Source organism: Carya illinoinensis, chromosome 12 (genome assembly GCF_018687715.1).
Source record: "Carya illinoinensis cultivar Pawnee chromosome 12, C.illinoinensisPawnee_v1, whole genome shotgun sequence".
Classification (NCBI taxonomy): domain Eukaryota; kingdom Viridiplantae; phylum Streptophyta; class Magnoliopsida; order Fagales; family Juglandaceae; genus Carya; species Carya illinoinensis.
This window is the reverse complement of record NC_056763.1, coordinates 15,580,682-15,601,710: the sequence shown is the minus strand read 5'-3', so window position 1 is coordinate 15,601,710 and position 21,029 is coordinate 15,580,682. Positions and strand designations below refer to the sequence as shown.

The following is a 21,029-nucleotide window of genomic DNA, read 5'->3' as shown; positions in this document are numbered from 1 at the left end:
AAGAAGGTAGACAGCTAAAAGGGACAGACCTATTGACGATTTAAACATGGGTTGGCTTTCCTGGTGGCGTGGCACCAGTAGGGTTCAGCGTAGGGTGAGTGCACGTTCTCGAGTAAACAGGAAAGAATTGGAATGATTTTCACATGCCACATCTTATTTCAGGCTTTGGGTGCTTGACTTTCTCTCCTTCCATAAATATACCAGATAAAGAGCAAGAGCTATTTTTGTGATATATGGCTTAAGATGTATAGAAACATTTTAGAATATATGATTTGCAGTAGCTTTCCTCAGCTCCGAAAGAGGAGGCAATGGCACTGATGTGTACACTGTACACACAGCACGTACAAAGTACAAACAAACGCAAAGTGCCAATTATAAACTGCTCGGCCTTTGCCAACATCAGGCCAATACAACCTCAACACAGCAGCCTAAAATTACATATGACTATCCATAAATATACCAGCAGCCTCTCAAAGCATAGCAAAGAAGCACTAGACAATTGAGATTCAGTAAACATTCTGCCAAGCATAACTAATAATTAAGCACAGACAAAAAAAAAAAAAAAAAAAAAAGTATACCGTATATATAGGTAACTGTCTTTCAAATGTTCTAATACAAATATAAAAAGAAACTGATAACACTCCAAAGCAAAGAACAATAGAAAATAATCACAACACCATTAGTGCTCTCTTATACTTCTCCAGGGTGTGGCATTTAGCATGTTCTGTCCTCAATATTTCAGCAATCATCTTTTCATTCATTCACTGCCAGGAGCTTCAAGGTCCTGTTACATTAAGACTTTTGCTCTGTTCTAGGACCAACCGAGGCAAAGAATCCGATGATTGTCACTGATAAAATGGTTGCCTAGAGGTTAATCCAAGAGTTGATACAGAGTGCTAACTCTTACTTTCCATAGGTTATAATGAAAAAAATTAACTACAATGATCATTTATACAAAACTGGAAGAGTTAAGTTAATTTAAGTCGAACAAATGTGGGAGAGAGAGAATGGACAAAATCTCTGTTTCACATACGTGTACAAATGTATGAACAATGAGGATGAAAAAAGATATGGAAATCAATATTCGATAACTATATAAAGAAGAGAATCAACATTATCACTACATAATCAATATCCGCATCACTCTTCTAAGCGGACCATCAATTACATAAATAAACGAATTCAGAGAATTCATGAAACTTAACAGCACAAAAAACTTCAGTAAAAACTTGGAAAATAAAAATGTGAACAAACAAAATGATCCTTGCTTTGCACTCATTTTTAAAAAAAAAATAAAAAATAAACTAAAACTAAAGAAGAAGAAGAACAAAAAGTAAATGAGTTGAGAATAATATTAAACGAGTTGTTGGTGCTCACAGAACAAATAAGTAAATATACTCACTGTTTTTTTATATTTACATATCAATAATATGGCAAACTATAACTTAACTTCTCTCCTGAAAACGGAGACATCATTCAATCAATAACAAAGAAATAAGTAAATTATGAGCTTTTAAATCATATAAAACCCACAATAAATCATAGAGAGAGAGAGAGAGAGAGAGAGGAGGTTATGGCCTCATTCATTACATTCACATGTACAAAAAGTGCATTTTAACTTGTCATTTTAGAGAATGTTTTAACCTTCTAAGCACAAGAAGTTGATAGAACCTCTTAGTCCGGAAGAACAATGCAACAGCAAAAAGGAAACCGAAAAAAGCCACAGATGCCATGATCATGAAAGATGACATAAAACAGCCAGTGCCATAGCAGGTGCCATCTTCACCAGATGCTTCTTTGTCATAAATATACCCAATCACTCTTACAGAGAAAATATAAGATCCCACAGGACTTGCTGTGGCAATTGTGTTGAAAATAGTACCCATGTGCCTGACTCCAAATATCTCCGAAGTGATTGTGGGCATTAGCGACCACTGTGAACCATAACAAATTCCCACTAGGATTGAACCCACATATAAATTTCCGGGAAAACCAAAAGCAATTAATACATGGCCAGCTGTCATTGTGGCTAGCGTAATAGCCATCAACAATGGCCTTGCCCAACCTCTTGTGTGCAGTAAATAATCTGATACATATCCCGCTCCGAAACGGCCAAGGAAATTCCATATACTCCATAAAGAAACCAAGTTATTTATCTCCACGGTTCTGTAACCAAGAGATTCCCCTATTTGGCTCATGTTGTTAATTGTAGCCAGCCCAGAGCCCATTCCACATATCATGGCAACAAACAACAACCAGAAGTTTACAGTACGCATAGCTTGCAATAGATTCAAGTGTTCTGCATCCACAAGCGTTTTGTCAACTGAACTGGCCCCCACTCCACCCACTCCACCTTGGATTTCATGATACTCTATTGAATCCTCTGCTGAAGAAAACTTTGGGGAAGTAATTGGCTCAGCACTTTCAATTAAAAGATTACTATCAATTGAATCTATTTGTCGTAATCTCCTTGTGTCCTCCTCCTGTGCCTTGATTGCAATTCCAAGAGGTGATGCGAGTAGAAACAGAAGAAGAATAAATGTAGAAATTCTTGCCCAAAATGGCAAAGTGAAGACATTTTCCAAAATTATAAGAACCATGAGATAAACAGCAATGATCAGAGCAACAGAAGAATAGCCATTTAAGTGCTTCTTGCCATCACCTGTAGTTGCTTTATAAATTCTCACAAAAAACATAAGCACAAGGGAGATGAATGTAGGCAACAGAGCGAGCATCAGAATGTACGTGCTTGGCTTGCCCTTGCACAGAGTGTCATACACTTGGATTAGTATTGCTCCACTTATACCGAGAAAGCCCTGTTCATGAAAGGAGATAAAATGAAAAATTTTGACTAGGGAAGTATTAGAAGTTCTACAAAGCGATAGCCAGGTTTTTTGTTCTTCAGTGACTTCACAAGGATAACTTATTATTCAGAACAGAATTGTTAAATTTAGTCATTGCCAACAGTTGGTCAGACCAAAGCACCTAAGCAAGGCAAAATGCATGTCATTCTCTTTGAATTCCTAATCTGATGCTGCACATAATATGAAATTCAACTATGCCAATTGCTGTTAGATCTGCTTTAAAATTCCTTCCAATTTGTACCTCATGGTCCTTAGAGGAAACAATTGATTACATCCCATTTCTTCCATCATCAGCATGAAAGAAGTGAGTAAAGTTCAGGAAAGAAAAATTGGCATAGACTTTGAATTAAAGCACTAGTTATGGTGCAGAGAAATCTAACCCTGAACACTACCTACATTGCTAAAATGCATTGGTGCAGAGAAATCTAACCCTGAACACTACCTATAATGCTAAAATGCATAACAATGGATTATTAGAGCATACTTGGCTCAACAAATGTTTGGCTAACATTTAGTTAGAAGATCATCTTTTTTCCGTTTTGGCTATCCACCTACATCTGATTCTCCATTTGGACTATTCACTTTCATCATTCAATCTAAACATTCTTTCTTTATTTTTTTCTTACTATCATATTTTTAAAATTTGTCTTTTCCCATCGCACTTATTTTTCCAAATCTTATTAAAATATATTTTCCCATTTAAATATATAAGATCTTGTTTCCCATTTAAATAGTGTTTGTTTTTATTGGACTGTTTAGCTATAATATTTTTTGCCCTGAAATTAACGGCTAGGTAAATCTCTAGTGGCCCTGACAGAAATTGAACTGGTGACTATTGGGTAACAAACTCAAGGCCTGACCAACTTAGCTACCCCTCAGGGTTTTTTATTTATATTATTGTATTGAAATAGAGTTATTATATGCTCAAGCTGGTGTGCAGAGCACGTTATCCACATCAGTTAAATGGTAAGATTTGATTTGTAAGATTCAAATTTTAAAATTTATCTTCCAAATCAATTTTCACCATGTAAGCGTTTTATTAGATATGCTCTACACACCGACTTGAGAATTAAATTTTTTTAATTGAAATAAATTATTCTATTCTCAAGCCAGTGTACAGAGGCTAGAGCTCACCCATCCACATCACTTAAATAGTAAGGTTTTATTTTTAAAATTCAAATTTAAAAAAATTTAATCGTTTTTCCATTTTAATATTATTATATTAAAATATTAAGTATTTTCCTTCTAAATATATCGCAATGAAAAAGTGACTGGTGTTTTTTTATTCATGAATTTATGGATGGCTAGTGATCAACAGTGCTCGCCAACAAGCCCTGTAGTGGCTGGCTATTTCTACAGCCTAAGGCTTAAAGCTAATCCGCTGCATGATTGTCTTAGCAAACCAAACATCCGGCTGGTCGTATGAGATTGCTCTTAGCACAACTATTCTATTGTAAAGACTCACAAAACACCAGAGACTAAAGTAGGTGGGGTTTCCTGAATGAACTTTATACCGGGTTACAATTGCTCGACTCATCTTTTTTCTCTCTCCCTTTTTCAGCTAACGATATATGTACACTTTTTTCTCTCTCTCCCTTTTTCAGCTAAAGATATATGTACACTTTTTCCTCTCTCTCTCCCTTTTTCAGCTAAACAAATAGAGAAAAGCTATTTTGCCGGCTCGGACGGTACCGTTCAAGTATACCGTTCGGAAAAAAAATTACTTAATAATTTAAAAAGTAATTTTAAATGTATTAGTATATTTTTTTTTATTTAATGATTAAAAAAATATTAAAAAATTATGAAAAGAAAATTAAAAAAAAAATAAAAAAAATTTACACTGGGCGGTAAGCCCAGCGGTAAGCGTGGGCGGCAGAGTCACCCAAAGATATATGTACAAGTCAAGATAATGCCTTCACAGTTCACGGTGGTGCCCTATAGGCCATAAAGTCATTTCCTTCTGTGAAAAAACAGCCTAACAGGACAGACAGAAATCAGCGTCACATTGTGCAAGTCATTATTGCGTGGACTTGTCGTAACTCTACACAAAGTTGCCTATTGCACGTATCTAATTTGTCACGATTTCACTCGCTATGAATGGAATGGTTATCACATTTATTTTTTTGGCTCGAAATGCAAAACTTTATGGGAATTCTTTTTACAGTTTGGGATGATTTCTCTTTCTCCTACTTATAAAAAAAAAAAAAAAGATTTCTCTTTCTCCTAATTAAAAAATTGAAGCTTGTTGAAATTCTAAAGAAAGATTTTTGAGTTCCTAAGGGTGTGTTAGGCTCATGCAAGTAATTAAATGAAAAACCCAGAACCAGAGTTCTGAGCTCCGATCAATCAGAGTAGAACAAACGAAAACAAGTACACTTACCTTCATGATGCCGACGATGGTTCCACCATAGTCAGGAAAGTTTTCCAGACCACTGACCACATTGGTGGTGTTGAAAAAAGTCTGAGCATGAGCCGCCAGAAACATGAAGAGGCACATCAACGGCACCGGAGGCCGAGGGATCAAACCGACGACGGAGGCCCAAATGAGGAAATAGCCCAGGAAGCACTGGATCGCACCGGCAGCGTGGACCACCCATGGACCACGGAGACGCGCGTTACTGAGGGTGACGGAGGAATAGAGAAGGCCTGAGAGGACGCCAGCGTTGGCGCCAACGTCCTTGAAGACAGAAACGGTGTCGAGGGTGGATTGATCATATGACTGGGTTAATTTAAGAACCGAGGAGTAGATGCCGAAGGTGTAGGATGAACCACAGCTGCACTGGATCCATATGCTGGCAACCGTAGCCATCCATCTGCTGCTCGGCATCTCTATTTCTCTCTCTACTCTCTCTCTCTCTCGTCTCAGATCATGATTGCCGTGTGCTTTGTCTTCTTGTCTTGATGTTCATTACTCGATAGGCTATCGTCATGGTTCGTATTTCGTTAAAAAGGTTGTTTATAATATTACAGATAAGGACCAGCTTCGCCACAATTTGTCATAAATTACTTAAAAAAGACCAGGAAATCATATAATACCTAAATCTTATATTTTGTGAAGAATATATATAGTCTAATATTCGATATTATTTAATTCAAGCATTATTTTTTATTTTCCCAAATTCTAGAGAATTTCTAAAATGATTTTTTGAATAAATAATCTAAAATATCATAGATAAATATTACTTTTACAAATAATTATATAAAAAAATTATTCTTACTTGACATAATAAAAACGTCTATAAAAATAATTATTCGCGTAACATTTTCCATAAAATAATATTAGGTATCCAATTGGTAAGGTTATAAATTTTTATTTTATTTTATTTGTAGGCATAACATTTTGGACAACACTAGCGGCCACCTAGCATTTGTAGTGCAATTGATTTTTTATTTTTTTAAAATATAATTTTTAATATCCTTAATTATTAAGAAAAAAATATATATAATTGTTTTAATAGTGATTTCTTTAACCATAAAGTCGGATTTAAATATTGAGATAAGTTGAAATCTTTATAAAAAAATATTGAGTTGAGATGATAGAGTGAATTTTGTGGAAGCCACTTAAGATAAATTTAGATATATTTGAATATTATGATGAATATAAATGTATTTATGAAAAATTGAAAAAGATTGTAAGTATTTTCTTTGTAAATGTATTTCTATTTGTAAATATTTTCTTTGTATTGTTGTGCTTTTATTTTTAAGTACATGGGAATATATAAATCCATTTATTAATATAAATGTAAATGTTAAGACTTAAGAGCTTTAAACAAATATCATAATAATTAGAATGTGATTGTGATCTTTAAACAGAATTAGTAACCATTGAAATATGTTTTTATGGTTTATTTTTTTCAGTTTTTTTTTCTTTCTCTTGACTTTTTTCTATTTATAAATATTTTCTTCTCTTTGTTGTGTTTTTATTTTTAAGTGCATGGAAATATATAAATCCAATATCAATGTAAATGTAAATGTTAGGACTTAGGAGCTTTAAACAAGTATAACAATAATTAGAATGTGATTGTGATCTTTAAGCATAATTAGTAACCATTGAAATCTGTTTTTATGTTTTTTTTTTTCAATTTTATTTCTTTCTCTTGACTTTTTTATATTTGTAAATATTTTCTTTTCTTTGTTGTGTTTTTATGGTAATTATATTATCATTATAATTATAATATTAATCCAAATTGTCGGCACAACCCTTCATGCATGCATGATGTAGATATGTGTGTGTGCGTACACATTTATATATACACGCATCGTCTATGTAAGGTAAATATTATTAATGCATCGATTATGCATAATGCAGTGCCTGTCATTTCGTAAATGCATGGCCATACCATATATAGGTAATTAAGCTACCTCCTACCACGCTAAAACACACACGCACACACACACAAATATATATATATATATATATATAGAAGTCTAGATATATTAATTAATTATGTATATATAGTAGCTAGCTAGGAACCATGCAAAAACCTAGCTAGCTAGCAGATCATACTTGATGATCATGTTTACGGGATGAGTTGGTTAATTATTTAAATTATACTGTCTATACAAAGAAATTTAAAAAGTAGGTGATAGATATCGCAAATGCATGCAGTATATATGCACGTACTATGTATCATTCTGGTTACTTAAGTTCCATCCAAATTAATATTAAAAAATTATTAATTATGAACATGAAGATGTGCTTAAATGAATTAGTTGGCCTGGGGCAATACTTATAAATGAAAATCCAGCGATTTTATCTTTTTTGAACTCCACCTCTTAGTCCATACTTTAATAGTCTTGACTCTTACCACTTCCAATCCGCCAAAAGCAACCATGTTTGACTAAGTTTTTAATTGAACAAACACTCTTCCATGCATAAGAAGAATTTCCTTTGATCTCGAATTGTAGGAAAGTACTAACAAGATATGATCTCTGATTGTAGGAAAGTACCAACAGGATAATACCTGGCTTTAAATACTTTTGATTTTATTTCTTGACCGAGCTCATATTAATTTGTTCAAATCTGAAACAGTAATCGTTTATACTCTTTTCTATTCTTATGTGTTTGGTGATGAGAATTTTTACTAATAATTCATTTGTTTACACTTTACAGGATATTGTGAAAACATTAAAATGTGAAAAGTATGTCAAGTCAAAAAGATGTAGGAGCTACCAAGGCCTAATTGTATAATTTATATTTTGTATTGATGTAATTATGTTAATGCTTTATGCTATTGTTGGTTTTTTTTTTTTTTAAGTAAGTTATGTTACTGTTAGTTTGTTATAGCGCATAAGTGCTTTTAATGTAAATTATTAAATATAATTTCTAGTCTTTGATAGTTCTTTTTTTTAAGACCTTTTAATTTTCAGTTTTTAAATATGTTTGGGAATTGATTTTTATTTTTCTTTATTTTAGAATGCAGATTTGAATCATTTGATGTATGTAAGATACATGAAGTTAGATTTTAGTTGTATTTTTCTCTTCTTCTTTCTTTTTGAAGACCTTTCTTTCTTTTTTTAGATAATGCAAGTTGCAAATTGCAATTAAGTTGGTAGTTTGCTATATTATAAATATTAAATAGTATATATTATGATTGATTGATCCCCTTGTTTAAATTGTTTGGATGTATTTAGAAAGTTTTTATTTTTTTGGCAATAAAATATTTTATCCAAATTTATTGTATATAGACAATTTTTTTTAATGGTTATTTTTATTTTTCTTTCTAAGTATTTTTTTTTTTTTTTTTTTTTTGTATTTTTGGCTTCAAACTAGATAAATTGTTAGTGGATTTTAACTGTTGGGCCGAAAGTTAGGTAAGAAAAAAGATTGGGTCATTGGCCCATTTGGAGGCCAGTCGGACTGATTGGACCAACCGGACCGGACCGTTCTGAATGGGACCAGACTGCCCCAGTCTTTATGAGGTTTGGTCTAGTCCAGGGTGGGAAAACCCTGGACTGAATAGGTCCGGTCTGGTCCAAAAAACCCCCTGGGATCGGACTGAACTCCTCCTAGTTGGAAATTATATAATATATATATAGAAAATAATGATAAGAATATGATTCAAGCTTAGGGAGCAAAGTCAGACCAGAATTTTGGTGAGGAGTCTATTGTTAGTATATATTAAAAAAATTAGAAAAAAGCAATAAATATATATATATATATATATTTTAAGAAGAGTGCTACAACTATAAAGGAATTACATAAAAATAATCTCACAAACTGATGTGACTTCATGTGATCCGTCAAATCTGCTTTACAATAAAAGTAATTTTACAATCTGATAAACCATCAAGTCACATCAATTTGTAGAATTATTTTTATGTAATCATTTTGTGGCTAGAGTATTTCTTCATATTTAGTGTTAAGGACGTGTTCCATTTTTCCCCTGCAACCATTCTTCTATGTACTATTAAGAGGTTTCGATGTGATCTACCTGGGAAAGCTCCGATGCCAAAGTCAACAAATGAAACCAAAGAATTCAGAAATCAAAAAGAGAGTTCGATCCCTTACTGTCCAGGGTTACTTAATATATATAGGCTCATGCATAATACTTATCTTGCTCAGAATTTATCGGTGTAGATTATCACACAATACTTTGAATGATCATGCAACTGCATGAGGTCTCTATCTTTCTATAAAAAATGGCGCATTATATGTATGATTTCGATTTATTCTGGACTCTTTTATTCCATTCAATCAGCACAGGGCCCTTCTTATAGGTTTTTCCTTCTTTGGGGCTCTTAAGACAGAGTGGGCCTTTTGGTTTAAATAGGCTCTCTAGTTACCCCGCTAATTCTCTTTTTCATTTGGTATAGGGAATTTATATTGGTTAATCATGCCACCTTGTAAATGTTGTGAGCCTCACCATGGCGTGGGCCTCTTCTTTTCTTCCAAACTTTATATCTTTAGATGGTTTTTTTTTTTTCATGGGCCTGGGCGTGCGAAAAGCCAATAGCTATGGGTACAGGCCTGGCCCATCCACGGCCTTTCATATTCTTCTTCCACACCATTTCACTTTTTCAAAAACCTAGGAGCCCCCATGATTTCCCGCTGTCGTGGCAGAAAGGGAGGGGAGCTTTCGTGAGACGGTTACTTTCTGCTTCCTTTCTTGCATATGCTTCTTACCTACTTTCTCTTTCTTCGTTTTCTTGCTTCATTTCTTTCCTCCAGTTTCAATGGCTGACCAAGGCGAAGGCTCTATACATCCTTTCGACATCCCTAAAGGTACAACCTTTGAGGGATACGAGTGGCGCTCAAACCTCCGAGAAAAGCAGTTTTCCAAGATTCGGGAGGAATATTGTATTCCCGAAACCATTGTGATGGAGGTTTCGTCATCTAGATGTTGTGACGACGAGGGCTTTGCTGGTAAGGTGGTCATAACTGTATCCCTCCTGTCGCCCTAGAGACCCCACCAGCCACTGTCTATAGGGGAAAAACACCTTCACCGGTTGGTAACTGTGAAGGGCTTTCTCTTTCCCCCTTCATGCCCCATCCTTTGGGGGAGATACTAACCCTTTCTTTAAGAAGGAGTATGGCAAATTTTTGCACTAGGATGCCTGCCTATTAAGGCCGATCTGGCCTACACACCGCCCCCCCTTCCACCTACACGCCTTGGGGGTCCATCAACAAAGGTGGCAGCTTCACCTTTGAAGATCACAGAGGCATCCTCATTTGGGGTGGTTTCTAGCCCTAAAGAGATTGTTGGGGGCAACACTAGTGGCAGTGCCTCCTCTACAACTGCTCGCACCCAGGCTAAAGCCATCTCTTAGATGGCCAATCACTTAAGGGACTGGTTTTCTAAGGTACAACGCAGCTGGTTTTTCTTCCTCTTTTTGTGTTTACACCATTTCTCACTTTGGTTGTTTTCCTTTCTCTTTGCAGGGCTCTTTACGGGGCATTAATGATCTGGCCACATGGATTGTGGTAGACCGTGCCCAGCTTGAAGAGGAGGTCAGAGTGACGCAAACTATGCTACATTGCTAAATGTGATTCTGAAAAATGGTTGGTTGATAGGGCCGAGTTGGAGGCCTTGGCTGAGAAGAAAAGAAAGCTAGAGATCCTATTGGAGCAATCTGAAGGTTACTCCCACTCACTACAAGGTGACCTGGATATGCGTGAGGGGGAAATCCTTGAGCTCCGCAAAGCTGTTTGCCTTGCCCAAGAGGCTGAAGTTAGGGACGATTTCGCCCTGACTCTTCTTCAGTCTGAAAATGACTTGTCCAATTTCTAGATTTCAGAGGCTGAGAGAAATTTTGAGGCTGAAAAGGCCCGCCTAAACTCTGAGCTTCTCGTCCGCGACAGGGAGCTAGCCTCCACTCGTGAAAAATTTCCGTGCTCACAAGAAAACCGTAGCAAGCTATCTCGGGAGTTGGTGGCTGCCGTGGAGAAGGCCTGCCTTACCGCCCTTGACCTTTCAGAGGCGCAGGGGTCCCTGGTAAAACTTAGGGAACTCCACAAGCAATACAAGAACAACCGTAAAGACTTCGATGAGGATCTTAGGAAGGCGAACTTGGCTTTTGTGGCCAAACACCAAAGGCTGGCTAAGAAGACGGATGAGCTGGTTGTTGCTTATGTAGAGATCGCACATCTTCGTGCTCAGCTAGCTCATGTTCCAGCTACCAGGGATCATGCATTTGCTTTTGGCCACAGCTCTAGCATTCTGAGGCTCAGGAACCGTCTTCTGGCTGACCCCACCGCCAATCTCGAAGCTTTGGATCAGGGTTTGTTTTCTCCTGATGAAAATGCCTGCCGTCGAGTTGACATTTTTGGGCGTGACAGCATGCTTGACACTTTCCTAGAGATACCTTCATTGCCACCTCCTGACGGCGCTCCTTAGCTTCCTAGCCTGCCTCCTCCTATCTTTATGAAAATTCTTGTACTTTTCATATGTTGTATCATAGACAGAATTTTTGGTACTTTACTTCTTGTAATATTATTTCATTAATGGACTTTGCTTACAACGATGAGTATTTCGTTACTCTTGTTATTGCACATCTTTGTTCCTTGGTTTCCTTGTTTAAGCTTAGACAATTCTATCTTTTTGCTTAGATTGTCTTGTCTTTTTGCTTGTTCTTGGTTAACTTGTAGTAAGTTCCACAAGCCGAGGCTTGGCTTTTGAGTTTACGGGTGGCATGGTCTAAGGACCTCTGTGCCCCTTTCTTATGGCACCACAAGCTACTAAGGCTTGTTTCAAGGGTTTAAAGGTGGTGTGGTCTAAGGACCTCGGTGCCCCTTTTTCATGGCACCACAAGTTGCTAAGGCTTATTTAAGGTGTTTAGAGGTGGCGCAGTTTAAAAACCTTTGCGCCCCTTTTTTATGGTAACACAAGCTGCTAAGGCTTGTTTCAGGTGTTTAGAGGTTGCATGGTCTAAGGACCTTCGCGCCTCTTTTTCATGGCACCACAAGCTGCTAAGCCTTGTTTCAGGTGTTTATAGGTGGCGTGGTCTAAGGATCTCTGTGCCCCTTTTTCATGGTACCACAAGCTCCTTAGGCTTACCTCTAATGTTTAGAGGTGGCATGGTCTAAAGACCTTTGTACCCCTTTTTCATGGCACCACAAGCTGCTAAGACTTATTTCAGGTGTTTAGAGGTGGCGTGGTCTTAGGACCTCCGTGCCCCTTTTTCATGGTACCACAAGCTACTAAGGCATGTTTCAGGTGTTTAGAGGTGGTATGGTCTCAGGACCTCTACGCCCCTTTTTCATGACACCACAAGCTACTAAGACTTGTTTCAGGTGTTTAGAAGTGGCGCGGTCTAGGGACCTCCTCGCCCCTTTTTCATGACATTAGACCACGCCACAAGCTGCTAAGGCTTGTTTCAGGTGTTTAGAGGTGACATGGTCTAAGGACCTTCTCCCCCATTTTTGATGACACCACAAGCTGCTAAGATTTGTTTCATGTGTTTAGAGGTGTTGTGGTCCAATGACCTCCACGCCCCTTTGTCGGAACGGTTACAAATAACGTTGACCATAGTAGCTTTTAAGAATTGACAAATGAACACAAATAATTTTGCAACATGAATATGTATGAATTATTGTAAGCATTGAAGAAATGAATTCGACATACATGACAATACTATAAACACTACTGATAACATTTCCTTAAGCTTTGCATTCTAAGGATGTGACAGTGCCTTACCTTGGTTGTCCGTCAAAAGGTATGATCCAAGCCTATTGCTGGCTATTACAAGATAAGAGCCTTCCCATCGGGACCCCATTTTTCCTTCACTTTGGGTAGTCGCTCCAGCCTTTTTCGAAACCAGGTCCCCCACTTTAAAAGTCCTGGGCCTCACCCTTTTATTGAAGTACTGCTTAGCTCTTCCTTTTTCCTGCAACATTCTGGCTTCCGCTATCTCACTTTCTTCTTCTAACAAGTCGAGGTATTCTTCTATCTTTTTATCATTTTGGGCAGCCAATAAGTGGCTCGGTCTGTAACTTAGGAGGACGTTCTGTATGCCCAAAGTACCTCAGGCAATTCATCCGCCCAACCTCCATTCTTCTCTGGAACCTTCTTCTTTAGGATTGAGAGTAACAGTTTGTTTATTACTTCTGCTTGCCCGTTCGCTAGGGGGTGACCTGGCGATGAGTAATTTGCCTTGATCTTCAACTCAGCACACCACGCTTTATAGTGGTCAGAATCAAATTGGCGTCCATTATTTGTTACTATGCTCTGCGGTATTTCGAATCTACAAACAACATTTTTCCACAAGAACCTTGTTACAACCTTGCTAGTCACGGTTGTCAATGGTTCTGTCTTTGCCCACTTTGTAAAGTAATCTACAACAACTATCATTATCATGAATTTCACTCCCCATTTTCCCTGTGGGAAAGGTCCCACCAGATCTACACCCCACTGGGCAAAAGGCCATGGTGCAGTCATAGATGTTAACTCCTCTTGGGGGGGGGGGGGGGGGGGGGGCTTGTGGTATCAGTGCATACGTCTAGCACTTGACACACTTCCGAGTGAACTCTCGAGCATCCATTAAAGTGTTGGGCCAGTAGTATCTTGCCCAAACTGATTTTTTGGCCAGGGCCTTTCCTCTGGAATGATTTCCACATGTTCCTTTATATATCTCTGCTAATACATATTGTGCCTCTTGTGTACAAATGAATCGCAGTAATGGGGCGAAGAAACCCCTCTTATAAAGGACTCTGTCTATTAGCAGGAATCTTGCCACTTTCCTTCTCATCCTCCTCGCCTCTTCTTTTGCTTCAGGTAGCTTCCCTTCTTCCAAATACTCAACCACCCCGCTTGCCCAATCTGGGATGTTAGAGCTCAAGAGGCCAATTTCTGCGCCGATGACGGGAATTTCAATGACTTTTCTCTCGCCTTGCAATGAGAGGGGCGTCTCCTCCATTCCTGACGTTGTTCGCGCCAACTTATTTGCGACTTCATTGCCTGCCCTTGGTATTTGAGTTATAGTGAAATATGAGAAGAGATGCGCACCTCCCAGACTCTTGCTAGATATTTTCTGAACTTCTAACTTTTTGTAGCTTACAGGCCCATCACCTGGTTTACCACTATCTACAAATCCGATTTTGCCTCTATCTCGATTGCCCCTACCTTGGCAGCTATAGAAAGTCCTGCTATAAGCGCTTCATATTTAGCTTTGTTGTTTAACACTTTGAATGCTAGTGTGGCCATATAATACCGTTTGTGGCCGTCAGGGCGTAACAGATGTATTCCCAGGCCCCTACCTGCCCGGCAAGATGAGCCATCTATGTAAAGTTCCCACGGTTTTCCCACTGGGGCTATCGTGTCTTCTTGGGGGAAACGAGAGAACTCCGCCACAAAGTCTACCAATGCTTAACCCTTAACTGCCCTTCTTAGTTCAAATTTTAGGTCAAATTCCTTCAATTTGATTGCTCATCCTATTAGTCTTCCTGTGCTGTTTGGCTTCCTCAAGGTTTTTCCTAGCAGAGCGTCAGTAAGCACCCTTATTGTGTGGGCTTGGAAGTACGAGTGGAGCTTTCTAGCCGCAACTACCAAGGCAAAGGCTAGCATTTCCATCAGAGGTAGCTTGCTTCTGCTCCCCTCAGAGCCCGACTTACATAGTACACAGGATGCTGTGCGATCCTTTCTTTTTTTATCAAGACGATGGACACGGTGTGCGGGGATACTACTAAGTATGCACTGAGCACATCACCCTTCTCTGGCCGCTTCAAGAGGGGTGGACTAGCCAGGTACTACTCCAGCTTCTTGAATGCCTCATCACACTCCTTGTTCTAGGGATGCACTTTCCATAGCACTTGGAACAAAGGGAGGCACTTGTCTGTTGACCTGACAATGAATCTTCCCAGGGCAGCCACTCTGCCCTCTAGTCGTTGTGTTTCATTCAAACTTCTTGACGGCTTCATGCTGAGTATGGCTTCTATCTTTTATGGGGAGGCTTCAATTTCTTTATCCGATACAATGAAACCCAAGAACTTCCCTGATTGAACTCCAAAGGCACACTTTATTGGGTTTAACCTCATTTTATATTGGTGTAAGATCCCGAATGCCGTTCGCAGATTGTCAAGTTGCAAGGCAGGCTCCTTGCCTTTTATCAACAAGTCATCTACGTAAACCTCCATGGACTTTTCGATCTGTTCTTTAAACATCCGATTCACCAACCTTTGGTAGGTTGCCCCTGCATTCTTCAACCCGAAGAGCATGACCTGGTAGTAGTACAATCCTCGGTCTGTTATGAACGAGGTTTTTTCCTCATCTGCTGCGTGCATCTATATCTGGTTGTAACTCGAGTATGCATCCATGAACCTCAACATACGATGCCCTACCGTTGCATCCACGATAATGTTGATGCGTGGTAATGGGAAGTTGTCCTTTGGGCAAGCTTTATTTAGATCTATGAAGTCCACGCACATCCTCCATTTTCCATTCGCCTTTTTAATCAGAACCACATTGGACAGCCACTCTAGATAGTGGGCTTCCCTGTTAAAATTGGATGTGAGCAACCTTTCTACCTCCTCGCTAATGGTGTGTATTTCTTTGTACTGAATGATCTTATTTTCTGGCGAATTGCTTTGTACGTTGGGTCTACGCCCAGGCAGTGTTCAATGACTTCGTTGTCTTTTCCAGGAATTTCTTCATGGCTCCATGCAAAGACATCCCTGTGTTCTATCAATAGTTGTTTCAGGGCCTCCCGGTCTGTCGGAGGGTGGTAGTCCTGGGCGGTCCGCATATAACGTCACAAGCTCCAGTGGTTCATTGGCTTTTGCTTACTTTTGACTTTGATCGTCCTTGACCTCCACATCCTTTTCTAAAGCCACCTCTAACAGTGGTGCAACGGGCGATGCAAATGTCTTGTTCTGCTCAGTTACAACACAGACTTCATTTCAAACCTTTCTTAGCTCTTGCACATAGCACTCTCGAGCTAGAGCCCGTTCGCCCTGTGCTTCCCCTACCCCGCTATCGATTGGGAATTTCATCTTAAGGTGGTATGTGGATGTCACTACCCTGAGATGGTTGGGTGTTGGTCTTCCCAATATGGCGTTGCAAGAAGATGGAGCTTTTACCACCAAGAAATCAATCATGGTGGTTGTCGTCCTCGTTCCAGTACTGGTAGTCACCAGTAGGGTGATAGCTCATATTGGCTGAATGGTGTCTCCCGAGAAACCCTTCTATGGTGTTAGGGAGAGCCTTAACTTGCTAAGATCAATGCCTATCTTGATGAATGCCTCCCAAAACAGTATATCGGCAGAACTTCCATTATCTACTAGCACTAGCTTGGTCGTATAGTTGGCTATCACAAGTGTGATCACCAAAGCATCATCATGTGGGAACAACACCCTTTCTCCATCCACCTCTCCGAAAGATATAACCATCTGTTCATTGCTGAGCTTTTGTTGCTTGGGAGCTCTATCTGCTACAAATACTTCTTCATATCTTGCCTTTCGTGCATACGCTTTTCGACTGGACGTGGAAACGCCACCCCCAGCAAAATCTCCCACTATGGTTCTTATTTCCCCTATGGACGCCCTGTTATTGTCGCCTCTTGGGGTTGCCCTGTCTCCTTCATTCTGGGGGCCACCAGCTCAGCACCTTCGTTCTGGACTATTGCTCCGTCTAGTCTCTTGCCTAGATTCCTGGCATCTTTTGGGCTTCGACCATTCTGCCACCATTCGTTCCAATTCACATGTTCCAGCTAGTTCAGCCACTCTCTTCTTCATGGTTGTACAGTTTTCAGTCCAATTCGAACTTTTTTTATGATACTTGCAATAGCAACTGCCTGGCTTGAGAGGGCAGCGGTCTTCCTTCTCCTTCTCTTCTTCTTGTACATTTAAGTTACTATGCACCAATCTAGATTGTGTTCTGGCCTCATTTCCCGTGCTCTTTCTTGCCTACTTGCCTTGGTCTTCCTGTCAACCTGCCTGCTCCTCTGCTCGATCTTCTTATCCTTCTTACAAGGATCCACCAAAGTTTGTAGCGTGTCCTTAGCATTACTAAAATCATCCACCCTATTCATGAATTCCCTGAGGGTGGAATGAGTCTTTCGGGCTAGCTCCGCCATAAAGGGATTGCACGACCATACTCCTCCTAGAAGGGTGGCCATGGTAATTTTCTCATATTGGTCATCCGTTGTCAACTGCTCTTTGTTGAAGCGGGTAAGGTAAGCTTTCAGGTTCTCATCTTCCTTCTGCTTGACTGTTAATAGGTAGGCGGTTGGGCGTCGACGCGCATAAAATGGGTTACAAACTTGTCAATTCTTTGAAACTATCTATCGATTTTGGCCTAAGAGTCCCAAGCCATTTTCTTGCCGTCCCCTTCAAGGTCAAAGGAAAAGCCCGGCATGCAGTTTCACTCAGGAAACCGTGGAGCGTGATGTGGGCTTTGAAGTTTTCCAAATGATCTACTAGATCTTTAGATCCATAGTACATGTCTACTTGGGGAACTTTGAATTTTGGTGGGAGTGGCATGGCCATAATCCATGCGCTATATGGTATATCTGTTTGGTGCAGCAGGCATTCCACTAAGGAAGATCCCCCCATCCTCTTCACCATCTCCTCGTACTTTTCTGCTAGTTCCTTCAATTTGTCATGCATTCTTTCCTTCTCCGTTCGCCCCAAATTTTCCTCAGTATTGCAGTTTGCCTCCCCCTCGCCCTGCTCACTGTGAGCAAGCATAGCGGTGTCACCAGATTCAGCATTCTTTCATCGCAGGTCGTCGTTTTCTTTCTGCAAGATTTCCATGGCTTCCAAGGCCTTCCTCAGTCTCTCCTCCACTGCTACTAATTGCACCTCCACAGATGGTGGTAATGTATCCATTACTAGACTTGCTACCGAACGTGTTACATTTGGCATGTGAGAACCATGCTAAATAATTACAGATCTCACAAATGACACTAATGTTAAGGACATGTCCCACTTTTCCCTTGCAGCCGTTCTTCTACGTATTGTTAAAAGGCTCCGGTGTAATCCACCTGTGAAAGCTCTTATAACAAAGTCAGCAAATGAAACCAGAGAATTCAGAAATCAAAAAGAGAGTTCGATCCCTTACTATTTGGAGTTACTTGATATATTTAGGCTCATGCACAATACTTATCTTGCTCAGAATTTATTGGTTTAGATTATCACTCAATACTTTGAATGATCATGCAACTGCATGAGATCTCTATCTTTCCGTGAAAAATGGTGCGGTGTATGTATGATTTCGATTTATTTTATAACTTTTATTCCCTTCAATCAGCTTAAGGTCCTTCCTATGGGCTTTTACTTCTTTGTTGCTCTTATGACAGAGTGGGCTTTTTGGTTTAAACAGGCCCTCTATTTAGAGTGCATTAAAACTAAATTAGAGATATAAGAAGAGGGAGTGAGATGTCACATATAAAAGTCCTATTACATTGATTGTAGTATTCTAAAAGAAGGGGGCTGGGTAAAATCAACAAGAAAGACAAAACAACTACAGATGAAAACAAGATAGAGTTTTTGTTGCACTTCATAGGAGAGCCCTACTTCCAATTCCTTATTGTTTAACGTTCTTATTTAAGAAAACAAGAATATAGTTGGATAAATACATATGAAAAAACCCCCATCTTCGACTACAACTAAAGAAAATTGATGATTTTACCGACGTGTAGGGCTTACGCACCTATAGTAATGGAGTGAGATGAGATGCAATTCGAAGATTTGAAAGTTAAGTAATTCACAAAATCGTCCGCGTGTAACTATTAGATCTCGTTTGTTTTTGTAGATAAGATAAAAGTTGAAAATTAAATAAAATATTTTTAATTAGTGGAAATGCAGATGCTTGAGTAACACGTGAGGATCATGCAATGATCAATGGTGGCAGTTCTTATCCCATCTTGTAAACTAGAATTTGGAGAATGCCATGAGGCGACGCATGTACTAAAAAAGCGATAAACATGATACTTTCCGACCTCGTAGAGAAAAATGTTAAAAAAAAAAAAAAATAGTATTAATTCTATCAACTATGGGTTTAGGGGACGAGGATATGTGAGTTTAGGGGAAGAGGATAGGAGAGGGTGGCTCCTCCCTGGGAGAAAAAAACAGGGGGCAGGCTTTTTGGTTTTCTGGAGAGAAGGGAGAGGAAAGCTTCAAAGAAAGGCACACTTATGTCATGTTAAAAAATAAATAAATATTTTGAAATAAAAAATGTATTAAATCAACCCAAAACTCTCCCTAATTTCTTTCAACAGATCTTTGTTGGCTGGGCACGTGCGCTCGTCGTAATGCCATCCATGATAGGATTGGTAGTAAACAAAGACGTTTTTTCTTCTAAACAAATGTGACTACTCTATTACAACTCATTTTACAATTAACCAATACAAGCCTAATAGGAAAGGGATCGATTTCGGCCGAAATGAAGGTTGAAACACCCTCTTGGTGCTCTTTGGACGGCATGCTGTTCAAATTTTTTAAGGGTGTATTTGGGTGTTAAAAGATAGTTAAGAAGAGTTGTGAATAGAGATTCTCAGTGGGTTTGTGGGTTTTATTGAAATAAGTTTGATGTGTTTGGATATATGAAGTATGTTAAGTTGTTAATTTTTGAGTAAGAAGTTGAAAATTATATATGTCCCATCAATAATTAATTTTATTAGTAATGATGGTGAAATGTTAATTTTATTTATATGTTGTAGTGATAAATAGAATTATTATTAGGAATAATTTCCAATATCTTTAAAATAATTTCCCACAAATATTTTTTAAAGAATTTTTTTAAATCAAAATTGGTAAAAATCAATTTTTGATTATAGATTATTTTTTAAATTTGCAGGTGCATTCTTTTTTTTTTTTTTTTTGGCACTCTAAAATTTATCTAATTCAATCTATTTATAATTATAATAAAAATTAGGAATGAGTTGTTTTTTAGAAAGGGCATGCAAATTAAATTATAATAGATAGGGAGAGGAAGAGAAAGGTACGGACATAGAGGGAGAGAGAGGAAGGTTGACTAACGGGTAGGTGAGAAGTCATTTCAGGCTATGATGCTCATACGGTTTTAGGAGTGTTTGAAGTGTTCTAAACGTGTTTGAGAGGACAAAAGTCTTCATCCGTACAAAACTTTTCAGATTTTTCAAGTATTCTGAGTTACCCAATTCCAGCCTAATTGATTCAAGCATTGATCCGACCCTACACCTAACTGGGGGCAGGGCATTGCGCTCCCAAACCTCAAATAATAAAAAAAGCTTACAATTTTGCACTATCAATTAGAATCAAACTTGTAAGATTGAAGAGCAAAAGATCATGTGACAGACAATCTTAACCATCAAATATTAAGAGAAGGTGCCCATTTTGAAAGAGGCGAAATATGGAGATAGTAAATGTAATTTCTCCTATTTCTTCATGCCGTTTTCTTGTTGAGATGTTATCGTGATGGGGAGAGGCCGAGTCTGTAAGAGGCAGATTTTCTCCGTTCTTTCGTTGGACTCTAAAGGGAGATGGGGGCTTCCAGTGGCAGGGGAAAGGGGTTCAAGAAGGGAGAATTTTTTAGCAAGCAAGCAGCTGACTGAGGACATATTTTACTCTGTCGGAAAAACCTCAACGTTTAACATTTACCTATTTTTAGATATTTACCTTTTTTTTTTTTTTGGCAATCATAAAGGCGAAATATGAAAGGAATGACAATAAAGACATTGTGAATGTGATTTACTGTATTTCTTCTGGAGATTTAGATCGATAACCAGTCCACACGGGCTTAAGAATTTAGA

At 38.6% G+C, this 21,029-nt stretch overlaps 1 protein-coding gene across 1 annotated transcript; it reads right to left on the bottom strand.

Moving 5' to 3' along the window:
- Positions 1-1,554: 1,554 nt before the first annotated feature.
- Positions 1,555-5,800, bottom strand: LOC122288914 (protein NUCLEAR FUSION DEFECTIVE 4-like). The gene is made up of 2 exons (XM_043095738.1): positions 5,245-5,800; positions 1,555-2,816 (listed from the first exon to the last, which is right to left on the bottom strand). The coding sequence occupies exons 1-2, from the start codon at positions 5,689-5,691 to the stop codon at positions 1,623-1,625; spliced, it is 1,641 nt and encodes a 546-aa protein (XP_042951672.1). The 5' UTR covers positions 5,692-5,800; the 3' UTR covers positions 1,555-1,622.
- Positions 5,801-21,029: the final 15,229 nt, after the last annotated feature.

What these genes read in the sequence shown, in the direction of transcription:
- LOC122288914 (XM_043095738.1), bottom strand. Translation starts at nt 5,691, where the DNA reads ATGCCGAGCAGCAGATGGATGGCTACGGTTGCCAGCATATGGATCCAG. An exon ending in CCATCGTCGGCATCATGAAG is followed by an intron (nt 2,817 to 5,244) that starts GTAAGTGTACTT and finishes TTTCATGAACAG; the next exon opens with GGCTTTCTCGGTATAAGTGG.